General features: G+C 41.8%; 1 protein-coding gene across 1 annotated transcript in view; it reads left to right on the top strand.

Moving 5' to 3' along the window:
- The first annotated feature begins 7,382 nt into the window (after positions 1–7,382).
- LRRC1 (leucine rich repeat containing 1) overlaps positions 7,383–12,951 on the top strand; it is a 79,851-nt gene continuing 74,282 nt past the window's right edge. Inside the window, exon 1 of the mRNA XM_063313559.1 lies at positions 7,383–8,269. Coding sequence (XP_063169629.1) covers positions 8,111–8,269 — 159 coding nt within the window. The 5' untranslated portion in view covers positions 7,383–8,110. The remainder of the gene's footprint in view (positions 8,270–12,951) is intronic.

Raw genomic sequence — 12,951 nt, 5'->3', positions numbered from 1 at the left:
CACTTGTAGGCTAATTGTCTCATTCTATGTTGGGGTGAGAGGGGAGGTCAAGAAGCTATAGGGTACAATGAAAGTCTTTCCCTGGACCACTGGAAATCATCCCCTGTTGAGCTTTGGAGATTTTAGAATGTCTTTGTTACTAACCAGCTTATTGCCACACAGAATTCTCTTGCATTTTTTTCCTAATCCTTCCCATTCAATAAAAGAGAATTTCCTTTTGAAATAATTTTCAAGGATGAAGATAATATTGGATAAATTCTCATGGATGGAATATAGTCATTCTGCATGCTTTTAGTACTGAGGTGGCCAAGGAGTGTGCATATGTGTATCTTTCCTGAATCATCATCTTTCTGGTGGCTTGCTTGGCTTCTGTTAAATCCCAAGATGAGCCATTATGAGAGAACTACTCTTATTGGGCTTTTTTTCCAGCCTGGGAAAAGCTTCAAACTGATGGAAAGATTTGAAATAGTAAACAGCAGTAGCACAGAGATGACCCACTCTGCCATCCTCAAATATGCCACACTAGCTTTGTTATGTTCATTCATACATAATGTCTTATTGCTACTTCTTGACTGTTTTCTTTTGCTTTGCTTTTTCTATTATTCCTTTTCCTCCTTTGAAGAAAACATTAGGACAGCAATGCCCAAATTGGTAATGGTGAAGTTACTGGTGGCATGATAGTCATGGATGCCATTGGTTGTCATGAGTGATCTGGAAACTGTACTTCATCATATCTAGAGGGTGCCTATGTGGGAAAGACCGGAGTGTCCAAAAATACAGAAACTTAAGATGGCACACAGCTTTTTTACTGATTGGCATAATGCTCTCTTCATATGTGTTGGGAAATTGCAGCCTGCCATCAGCTTGGCCACTTGTCTTCCACCCATAAATGGGCAGCAGCTGATAAGCAGAAACAGTACTGTAGATGGAAGTGTAGGATTATATTTCTGTCATGCTGGAACTTTCTGAGAACAATGGGCAATAGATAGCATGCACATTTGACAAGCTCAGAAATAATATACGTATAACACCACCACCAACACAGTTATTTGAAATAGAAAACCAGTAAATATCATGCCTTTTGTACCATGAGCCTCACCTGGTATATGGAAATACATGCCGCTGGATTACAGAAAACAATTCACTTGGCTAAATTGGTGCTTGCTCTCACCTGTGCAAGGAAGACCAATATTCTTTGAAAACAATTCTATATTTTGGTTCTATTAACCTCTGTGACAGTAGTAACTCTATTATAATTTTGCTTGGGGAACCATTCTGAGCTTTGGTTATTGGGTAGTCTAAATAAACAAGGACTGCAGTGAATTCACCTTACTGGAGATAACCCCTTTCTATTCAAAAGTTACCCTTGTAAATCCTACAAAGGTGTCTTTGAAACTGAAAAGTTTCCATTATCTTAGAGTGGCTTGCAGTCTCCTCAAAGCTCTCTGTCAACCCTTTTATACACTATTGCCAAAATATAATTTTTATTGTTTCTGGGGGTGGGAGACAATTAAATATCATATTATTCAAAGACCAAGTCCCCAAATCCCAGAAGCTCTCAGTGCCCCCTCCCTCCTGCTCTTCTAGTGTAGATGGAAATTACTTGTTTTTCTATCCACGTATCTGCGCTCATATATCTGCATTTTGTTTGATTGTAAACTGCACCCACTATTTCATACTTACTTTCTATCTGCAACTAATTCAGTGATAATAGGGTATAACAGTTCAACAACTTAATCTCTGTATCGTATTGAGCTCACTAAAAATTGCACCCAGGATTGCAGTGTCAGATATATTTTCTTACCTAGAAGTAAGTCTTAGTATATAATTGTTACTAATACTATATAGCAGAGATAGGTAGCCCACTATCTTCCAGATCTTTTGAATTTCATCACCCAACCCCTTCCAGCATGGCCAGAAGCAAAAGATTCTGCAAGCTGTAGTCCCCAAAATATGAAGGGTACCAGATAGTCTACTTCTGCTATTGAATGATATCCTTAAGCCAGCCTTTTTCTACCTTTTGACCCTGGAGGAACCCTTCAATATTTTTCAAGCCTTGGGGAATCCCTGCACATTCAGGCTCAAACATAGGCCAGAAGTTACAAAATTATTATATTTGTTTCATGTGTAGGCCTGTATGTATGCATTAACAGTGTTCTTAAACAAAAAATAAAGAATGAAACCTCTTTAATGTGAAGTTGTCTAAATTTGATTTTTTTTAAAAATAAATCGTGATCTCCCAGGGAACCCCCAATGACCTCTTGTGGAACCCTAGGGTTCCAAAGAACCCTGATTGAGAAACCCTGCCGTAAGCTATAAATCTAGTTCACACACGCACAACCATTCACTTTTTTGTGCTAATTGGCATTGGTGATAACTTGGCTTTGACGACATGCTTAAGTGTAGCAAAGCCACAGATTAAACAGTCACACAGGAAGCGGGGGGGGGGGGGGTAGGCATACCACAGAATGGCTTAGAGTATCATATGAACTTTGTTTAGTTTGGTGTAATATGTGAACCCAGCCACTGTGACTTGTCAACTGTGATTTGTATCATTTGTTTTATTCAAGGAATACAATGTGTGAACAAAACTAAAAAATAAGAGAGATGAAAAATATCTCTTAACTCTTTTGTGTCTGTATCTGTACAAAGGGCTTTAAAGAGCAACAGGAGTTGCTTATTCTTCAAATTGTAATTATCCCAGCTTTATTTCACAGTAGGAGTTTCATAACTATACTGTATGTAATTGAGGAAGTATGAACCATCGGATCTGCAGTAACTTCTAGTCTGGTGTATCTTAGACATTCAGTGTCTTGATGGAACAGGTTTCTAAGTAGCTTCTTATCTTGTCTGTACATTCCTAAAGAGAGGAGAGAGAGAGAAAGAAAGACTCTTGCAGCATCACTTTGTGAGAAATGTGCATTCTTTTTCTCTTTAAAAGCTATGTAAATCCCATTATTATGCCAACTAGTCAAATACGAAGTGTGAATCTATTCTATAAGTTTTAACTCCAGAGTAGAAAAATGTGTATTGCTGGTGTATGTATATACAAAACCTTTCTATTGTGGATATCTGTGACACTGGTATATATTTCAGCGTGAGGCTACCTGCAACAACCTTTTGAATAGCATATCTTTATAACTATAAACTTTATTGATGTATTGTTTCTTGTTCACCAATCAACTTTTAAAGATCTCCTGATTTTATGTCACTGGCTTTATAAAACAAACAAGCGCTGCATTCCTGACATGGAAAAGGATTCTTCAGATTTCCCTCCCCCCTACCCCCCCCCGCATACCTCCCCCAATGGGAGGTGGTAGTTTTGCTAGTTATCTCCCACAGCTTTCAAATAGCAAATAAGCATCAATCTAACCTACAGTGAGCTCTGCTCAAGTTTTGGAATTTTGATTAGTGGTTTCTGAAATGCTTGGAGAAAACATAGAATGTGCAGGAGCCCTCAACATGGAAAATTATTCTTTATTTAAAACACTTAATAAAGAATATATCTTTATTAAAAAGATCTAGAATTTAGTTTCAGTGGATGAACATCAATCAATATCTGACTGATACATGGGGACTGCGGTCTCATTCAGTAAACATCGTAAGCCCAGTGGCGCTCAAGAGGATTTCACAGAAGTATATGTTTAAGAAGGACCATGGTATAATGGAATGAAACTGCTGTGGTAGCAAGTAATAAAGTATACCGAAGGCTTGAACTACCATCAGGTCCATTTCTAGAAAAAAGCTAATATCACCACAAACACACACACCCAAAACAAAACCCAACAGAGTCTTATTGTATCTTAACATCGATGAATGCGTTAACTCCCAACTTAGTGACTTAAACAGGAGAACAAGAAAATGTCCTACAGAGTTTATTGTAAACATAATTTACAGTTAGGATTAATATGGAAGCTAACCAGAAGAGCAGTGTATGTATTTATAGATTTTTTAAATATCTAGTCTTTCCTCAGGTTGGGGACAGATTATCGTAGAGAAGGTCTAAGCAATTGCTGAGAAGTGACAGTGACTTGATGGCACATTACCAATAATCAGTCTTTCCTCTAGGAGCATAAGGAAGCATACCTAGCACTCCCTCCCCCTCTTTTCCTGACAACAACCACCTGTGAGGTAAGTTCTACTAAGAATTGGTGACCTACCCAAGTCACCCAGTTTTTCCATCACTGAACATGGACTTGAACCTGTGTCTTCCTGCTGCTTAATCTCTCTGTCACTTGGTCACAAATGTTAAACTGATTACATTATCTATTAATGCTATATAGCTCTTAAAAGAGGTGCAGCAAAACCCTGTGCATGGTTATTTGGAAGTGTCTTGTTGCAGTTGGTAAGTGTGCCTTTATGATTGTGGTTCATACATTGCTAAGAATGATTATTTTCTTGTTGCTAAAATGCACGTAGCACTATTTTATCAATGTTATAATCAGTCCTGTATGTTTTTAGTATATCACTGTTTTGCAAGAAATAATGAATAGTGAAACATTTAAAGAATGCGCATTGGGTCAGGTGCAAGAATGGTTACACCAAAGATGCAAGATATATTCTTGTCCTCAGATGGGTTTCTTGCATTGGTACAGCAGCATAAACAGGAATGGGAACCTGTAAGGCCAAGGTTAATTCTAATCAGTAGCTGTATTCAAAAATCACACTAAGCCTGGGTTTGCTGAAACCACAGATGGCTATGCTCACTCATCAGACTACACTCTTATGTGGTTTATTTGGTTCTGGTTGAGCTTACCAAATGAATGGAGCCATTAACCTTCATAAACTATGGTCAAAACAGACATAATTCCAGACTTAACACATAACGTCTCCTTGTTTACCTGCTTGTCTTTATTCTGCTACTAGGGTACAGCCTCAACTTACTTTGGGCCCTTCTTGTACTCTTGATTTAGTTGTCATTTCTTCTTACACAGCCCTTACTGATTTTCAGCACTTGAAGTTTTTTCCCCCCCCAACACTCAGATTACAGCAGGGAGAGGAAAGGGCTCTAGGTCTACTTTTGCTGCTTTCCTTAGCTACTTAAAGAAGGTGTGTGCGAGAGACAGTATTGAAAGATATGAGAAAGTCAGGTGGAGGACTTGAGGATTGTACTAAAGGAGCACCTATCTTTCCCCTATAACTTGAACACTACAGTAGTTTCTTCAGAGAATAAGCTTTGGAGGTTTGGTGCCAAAAACTTCCATTTCTAAACACAATGATGCCAAAATGATTAAATGTGTTTTGATTTCACGATCTACCTCTTTGCACTTCACTTGTGTCACAAAGTTGCACTTAAGTATGTGTGGGGCAGAGTTTGTGTGTGCCATCACAACTCACATTACTTGGCCCCTCCATTGACACTTAGGTTCAGAGCCATACTTAATTTGGGTCAGGGGAGAATAAACTGGGAACAGTAATTGGCTTAGCGATAAAGCAAAGTGGATATGGCTGGCGTTTTTTCCCCCCCTTTACTTCTGGCTGTATGGGAGCAGTTTAACATCTTTGTTTGCTTTTAAAATGATGTTAGGCCTACTTTGAGGGTATACAGCATTATTCTGTGTGTTTCTTGCTTCAAAATGGCAGGAAAACCCACCAGCAATTTTCAACAGTTCTGGCTGGAGGGTCTTTGGAATGGCAGATTGTCCACCCCTGCCTTATATGAACTTGAAGACCAGCTGAACTAAGAGCTTTCTCTTTCTTTTCAGAAATGGCACTGCTAATTGTTATTTGTTTGAGGGCCTGGATATTCCACATTACCACAGTAGACAAACTCTCAGGATCAGGGGCTATATGGTCACAAACTGTAGAATGTACACTAAATAACAGATTCCAGATGATACAATAGGACTGATGCCTTGCATGAGTCAGACGTAAGCAGCTGTTAGTATGTGGGAGAATGAAGAAACATCGACACTAATCCTATCCATAACATTTGAACGTAAAAGCTCCTTGTGCAATCTTTTGGCACCAGAGTTTCAAAACCCATGGCTCATAGACCACAGGGTGCTGTTGAGCTAGACTAATGCTATTGCTTATCTGTGAAGGCACTCATAAGATTCTTGTGAATGCATTCAGGTGGTAGCTGTGTTGACCACTGTATCAGCCACAAAGGACATTGGCTATAAAATATTTGAAGAAGTGTGTGTGGATTGTATTGGCAAAAGAATGGATTTAAGGGAATGGTAGGGACTGGAATCTGTGTCTTCTAGTTACACACAGCGCAAACAAATTGTTCTCAATGTCTATTCAAGTGTTTAATTTAGACTATGGAAAGCCAGGTTCAGTTTTTTGCTCAACTGCAAAACTAGAGATCTTTGTTGTCACTAAAGAGAGCCCACAAAACAAGAAGTTGAAACATTTATGCATTTTTCATATATGGATGTAGGGCATTATTATTTTAATTGGAAATTAAGAAGGAGAACTAGGCTGTATTTTACAAAACAGTGTGTGTGTTTATGGTAAATTTGCTAGGAAGGTGGGGGTCTTTAACTTCAAAAAAGAGACAAGCAATGTTTCAGATTTTTGCAGGAGCAACGCCATCTGACCTACAATTATCTCCTTGACTGGGTAGGGAGAGGCTACACTGGTTGAGTGGAAAGGAAAAGTAGTTTTCATGAGCCTCAGAAATATTTTATTATATTTCTGGTGGCCGCTAGAAACATTTTTAGTTACCAAAACTGGATATAATTTGTGGAGCCTTGGCCTCATATCATTTCTAATCCTAATTTACCTTGCAGGATTGTAGTGTTCAATTTAATCCGGCTCACTTACTGCAGGAAAACACCAAAGTAATAGAAGCCAAGTACAGAATGTCTAACTCTGCACTCAAAGGATCCCCCACTTACAAAGCAGCAAAGTTTACAGAGGACTTCCCATTTTTTAAAGTTCAATTTTAGTTTTTTTTTTTTTTTTTTAAATGGCCATTTGGCAACATTTTTATCAATTACACGCACTCTCCTTCCATAACGGGCATTTTTGGTCCTTTGAAGACTTGAGGGCCGCAATCCTGCGCTCATCCTAACGCCCTAAAACTTTCTTCCGAGTAAAGATGCAAAAGACCGCGCGGCACCTTAAAACTCTCGGTTTCCTAAAGCTGTGATTTGCAAAATTAGCGCGCGGGGGAGATGGCGTGCAGACGGCCACGTTTTTAACAAAGGCGAAACTTTAGGAAAGACTCGTCCGTCGCCTCTTGCCCACCCACTCCCGCCGTCCGATTTTTCGCCAAAGTTCCCAGCCGCAAAGACAGGCAAGAAGGCCCCCGCCGCCCCCCCCTCCGCCGGTGTCACCCAACCTAGTGGTCAGATACCAGCATCGGAGAGAGGAAAAAAGGGGAGGGATCAGGCGCTGATGATGTCAGCTTGGGAAGAGAAAGGGAGCGAACGAGTACGCAGGAGGAGGGGAGGGGGAGCGCGAGGAGCGACTGTTCCGGGTCAGACACAGGAATGGGAGGAAAAAAAAAACATTAAAAAAGGTGCCCGAGCTCCAGCCAGAAGCGAGCCGTGCGCCTTCGGAATCCAACCCACGACTTGCGAGATCCAGGCGCAACTGGCTGAACAACAGGCTCCCAAGAAGAAGCAATCGGAGGAAGATTTCTTCAGCCCCTTTTCTTCTTTTCTTTCATAGCAACTGCTGCTTGTTCCTTTCTGGAATTGGAGGACAGGCTGAAAGGGAAGAAAGTGTTTCCTCCTGCCCCCCGCGATCGATTTTAGAGGCCGTCGCCGCTGCTTCCTTCTCCCTCTTGGGGACTAGTCGCGAGGACGAGTCAGAGGAGACAGAGAAGAGGGCGCCAGGGAAGGCGGCCGTGGGGACGCGCTTCAGAGCCCGGCGTCGGCGAGGTTGCTAAGGGGCGGGCTTGGCCGAGCACCCCCTCACCCCACGCGCCGTGGGTTTCCGAGGGCACAAGCAGCGCGGGCTCGGGAGGCAGGGTTTCAAGTGGAACTCGCCCAGAAGAGGAGGAAAGCGGAGCGAGCAGGCGGGGGCAGCTGAAAGACCGGGGCGGCGCGCGCCTCCCCTGCCCGAGTGGCCGCCAGAGCCCTGCGCGGCTTCGGCGGGTGTCTGGCAGGCGAGCGGGCGGACGGGCGGGCGTTGTTGCTTCGCCGCCGCCGCCGCTATGTTTCATTGCATACCGCTGTGGCGGTGCAACCGTCATGTGGAGATTATCGATAAGCGCCACTGCTCGCTGGCCGCCGTGCCTGAGGAAATCTACCGCTACAGCCGCAGCTTAGAAGAACTCCTGCTGGACGCCAACCAGCTGCGCGAGCTGCCTAAGGTGAGGGACAGCGCCGGAGGAGGAGGAGGGGTTGCGGGGGCTGGGGAGGCGAAGGAAGGGAAATTCTAACTTTCCTTTCGAAGTCGCCGGTGGCCGCCACCGCTCACCCGCCCATCTCCTTTTCCAACCAGGGAATGCAGCAGCCCACGCAAGCCATTTATCTGACCCAGCGGGCGCAACCCTGACGTCCGGGGCAGGGGACCACGCTCCCGCAGGGCCCCTTCACAAAGTTCTGCGCAGGGGTGTCGGTGGAAGTCGACCATCCTGCACCATTTTTCCGCATCTCCCTCTCAGTCTGGCTGCGTATTCCCCCCACCCTTTTTGTGTATTTTTCTATGCGTATTTTTGTATGTGCGTGCGTTCAGGAAACCCCATTGACTTACGTGTCCTTAAGTCGCTTTTAGGACTCTATCCGAACCTCTGGAGACATACGTTTGTCTGACGTAGAAACTTTGGTCAGCCCGATGGCAAAAGCCCACCCCGTTCACTCCACCAGTTGGAACCAAGTATGTGTGTGCGTGTATTTGTGGTGTGGGTAAGAGATAGAGAAAAGTCTGTCTTGGCGTCAGCCTTCCTGACAACAGTCCCAAGTCTTCAGGGCTTGCAAGACCTGCTTTTTCCCTTGCTAGGACAGCCTGGTTTGCCTTGTGAAAACGATTGTGCTTCAGTGCCAGGGCCAGCTACAAATCAGGTTGTGCATCTGGACTCTGTAGGGGATGGGGGTAAGTGGCATCCTGCCTAGTTTGTAGTGCACCTGAGCTGTTCAGGAGGCCTCTCTTCCTGAAGTATCTGTTAAGAGACTGTTTGGGAATGTTCCTCTGAATCCAAAACCCTGAGATCTTGCAGTAATTCGGTGGGGTCCATGCAGTCACCTGGACAAGGAGATTCAGAGTATTTATGGGTCTGTCTACTCCAGCAATTGCTGGGCCAGGGTGTCAGCCAAATGTAGTTATGCAGATTGCTGCTTAGGGCTCCAGTTATATTTATAATCACATTGGTCTGTGCATTCTTTTTCCCTGAATACTTTGCATTTGTGTGGAGAGAGAAATGGGTGTGTGAACTATTCTTTTATGCATGGAATATTGCAAACACTATGTATATGCATTTCTAGCCTTTGAAGGTGCTTTATTTGGATTTGAGGGGGAAACCCATTCAAGGAGGCTTGGGGTGGCTATGTCATGTTTTAAAAATATGCAGATCCCATAGTTTATATTTGCCACACAGCAGCTCAAACTGCATTTCTTGGAGAGATAGGGTATCAAGTCCTTCTCTGGATATGTGAGCAGTGTAGCATGTACAGTGATGTGGTGCTTCCCTAATTATTCCATAATTCTTAAGCTGGTCTTTAGATGTGCCCAAAAGTGCATCCACAAAACATTCTTTATGACCTCAAGCCTGCTTCCTCCCACAGCTAATGGCTTTCATTATTGTAGTTACTTCCCTTGTTCTTTATAGGAATTCAGAAAGTGAATGCCAGCACATCTATATTGTCTTGCATTTGTCTTTTAAACCTTCTGACACAGATTGGTCAAACTGGTATGGCAGGGTAGAATGATTAGTTGCTTAGGCAGCTAAGCAGTCTGCAGTACAGTTTCTGTGAAAAAAGGAAAAGTTGTCAGTATGGTTGGATTAAAGTCCCACACAGATCATGGTTAATAGCAAAGGTGAAATCTGCAGCAGATATACTAAAGGCAAGGGCCTAGCTGCCCAGAGTGGTAGCGGCTGAAGGAAAAGTACAAGTGCTCAGCATCATGGGAAAGGCAAGAATCTAAAGGAAGCACAGGTGGATAATAAAACTTGAGAAAAAGGGAAGTGGCTATTGAGGCAATTAGAAACTTTACATTGCTTAAGCTGATGTTAGGAAAAAATTGGATGTGTGGGTTATAGAGTGGCTGGTGAAAGGATAAGTTGGGAAAGAAGGAAAAGAGGTAGCAGACCCCTGGGAAAATGAGGATACTTTAAGTAGTGGAAACCTGGAGTTTAAGAAGATCCAAGGAATTGAGGAGAAGACTTCGTCTTCAATATACCTAGAAAGAATTGGTTGGGGAAGGCTGTCCTATCCGTGTGTTCTTTCTTTCCTGTTTGTTCATGCCTTGGGTAAAATTGAACACAAGACCTAACTTGGAATTATCTGTTAGGTGTCACTTTGGTGGCCTGGTTGATGCACAGCTGTATGCTAATAATATGGTGTACCTGTTTTGGACTTAGCATGATGTATAACCTACCCACTGAGTGCACAGCTGAAGTGTAATACAAAGAGAAAAACATTGCTTTCAGCTGTATAGTAGACTGAAATCAGGTTCCCAAAGTGATATCTATGAAAGCAGCAACATCCAGACCCATTACCCTCTATAGAAAATAATAGAGTATGATATAAATCTATTTCCATCTTAATTTAAGTATCAAAATGAACTGTTTATTAGACAAGGACTCTGAAAACAAAATTGCAGCTTAGCTATTGTGTCTTTCCAATTTTGTAATTACGTTCTTAAAAATTATTCCTTCTAATGCAAGATTTAATGTATTTTATTTATATGTTTTGTAACCACAGAATTGGGGACGCGGTGGCATTGCGGGTTAAACCGCTGAGCTGCTGAGCTTGCCGATCGGAAGGTCGGCGGTTCAAATCCGTGTGACGGGGTGAGCTCCCATTGCTAGTCCCAGCTCCTGCCAACCTAGCAGTTCGAAAACATGCCAATGTGAGTAGATTAATAGGCACCGCTTTGGCGGGCAGGTAACGGCATTGCGTTTAGTCATGCCAGCCACATGACCACAGAAGTGTCTGCGGACAAACGCCGGCTCTTCGGCTTTGAAACGGAGATGAGCACCGCCCCCTAGAGTCGGACACAACTGGACTTAATGTCAAGGGAAACCTTTACCTAACCACAGAATTATTTCAGTAACTTAACTTCAGTGAAAATCAGTATTGGTATTAGGTTAATTCAACTGAATTAACAGAGCAGGTTAGCTCAAATGTGGTCTGACTGTCAAACAGACAAATCAAACGATGTGAAGAATAATGATATTAGTATGGTCAATGTCCAGGCAGCAGTTTTTTGATGTAGTACCATTTTCACTGGTTGAAATATGAATACCTATAAAAATGTAAGTCTAACTCAAAGAACAGGGACTATTTCTAGCCCTACACTTGTTTTTTAGCTGGTGTGTGTCATTATGAATTTTGATCCAGACTTTATCATTTACAGATATATGTGCTGAATCAGCACTCCTAAAACCTTCACATTCTTATTCAGCTACAGTTGTACTTAGGAAAAAAAATACTTAGACATGGCTAGTTTTATTAGAACATTGATGGGCATCTAGATGCATATTTACAGAAACAAAAATGACCCATCAAATTAAATATGTTGAATGTTGGGTTTTTTTCCCTTGCTACTTTTACTAGTTTAGCAATTTGCAGTGGTCTATCCTGCAGATCTATTTCTGCAAGAGAACAACTAGCAATTAAAATATATAGTTAGCAAAATTTTCCTCAAGTTTTTTCTTTTTTAAAATATGTTTTTTGCAGGTATTATGGTTTAATTTTCAACATTCTGTACTCTAAAAATGATGTGGTTTATGCAGCATTGTCTGCTTATAGCAGGCTTTCAGATATAACAGCAAAATACGATCAGGGAAACTCAGCTGTGGTATAATGTCTAAGTTAACACGTAGCTGTGTTTTACAGTTGGATGGCAAACCAGAATAAGACGCCATGCCTGAAAATGGGTGTTTGGAATGTCATCTGTGCCAATTCTGATTTGGGTTCTAGTCACATGTTATTCATGAAAAATGGCTCCATGGGGCATAAAAAAAAAGTGCAGTAACTGAGACAGCGAGATCTTGTGTATAGATGCCTGCATGATGGAAGCTTTCTCAAAGGAAAATCTATTTCAATAAGCTTCCATGATTTCTGAAATCCTGGTAATACAGACATCTGGAACAGGTGTAAACCTATGTACTGTATGTAGAAATCTACACATGTAGGTATCACCTGTGCTGACAACTGCAAAAAACAAGTAAAGCAGACTTTAATGTGAAGCCTAGATTGATTTTTTTAAATACTGTCATTCATAGAAATGAAGTTGGGAGAGAGCTTGGGAGCTGAATGCTAAACAGGCAGAAAGCAAAGATAAGCTATTCTTGTTTGTCTAAGTTGCTTAGAAAGGGGAATCATAACATGGTAGGCCCTCTTCATTATAGTTAGCATAAACTGCAGTTTTAGTAAATAGCCTGATGTGATGCATTTCTTATTTCTATCTGTCTTATCAAAAGTTACCTTGGACAGTTCACTGTTGCTCCCATCTTGCAGAAGGTAATGATAAATAATTTGTCAGAAGTAGAAAATGATTCTAGCATGGTGGAGGTAAATGGATCTAATTCACATTCCAGCTCTTCATCTAAACACATTATCCGTTTGGAAAATATCAAAAACCAATCAGTGTAATGCCATTTAAACGGTACTCATGAAAACTTTCTAAATGCTGGCACTGGGGATTTGCATACTGTGATAACTGTTGCTGTTATGGCTTCATTCTGGCTTGTCACAGTTTGCTTTCCATCTCTTCTGCCAACACTTTTCTGTGTTCTAATGGAGTAAAACAATAATTTGTTCAGTTAACTAAGCATATGTTGGGGATAGTAATTTCATTTGAAATTCCATTCTTGATCTTGACTTTGTG

The sequence above is a fragment of the Candoia aspera genome, chromosome 1 (assembly GCF_035149785.1).
Source record: "Candoia aspera isolate rCanAsp1 chromosome 1, rCanAsp1.hap2, whole genome shotgun sequence".
Classification (NCBI taxonomy): Eukaryota; Metazoa; Chordata; class Lepidosauria; order Squamata; family Boidae; genus Candoia; species Candoia aspera.
Note: the sequence above shows the minus strand (reverse complement) of the source record. Positions and strands in the feature narration are given on the sequence as shown.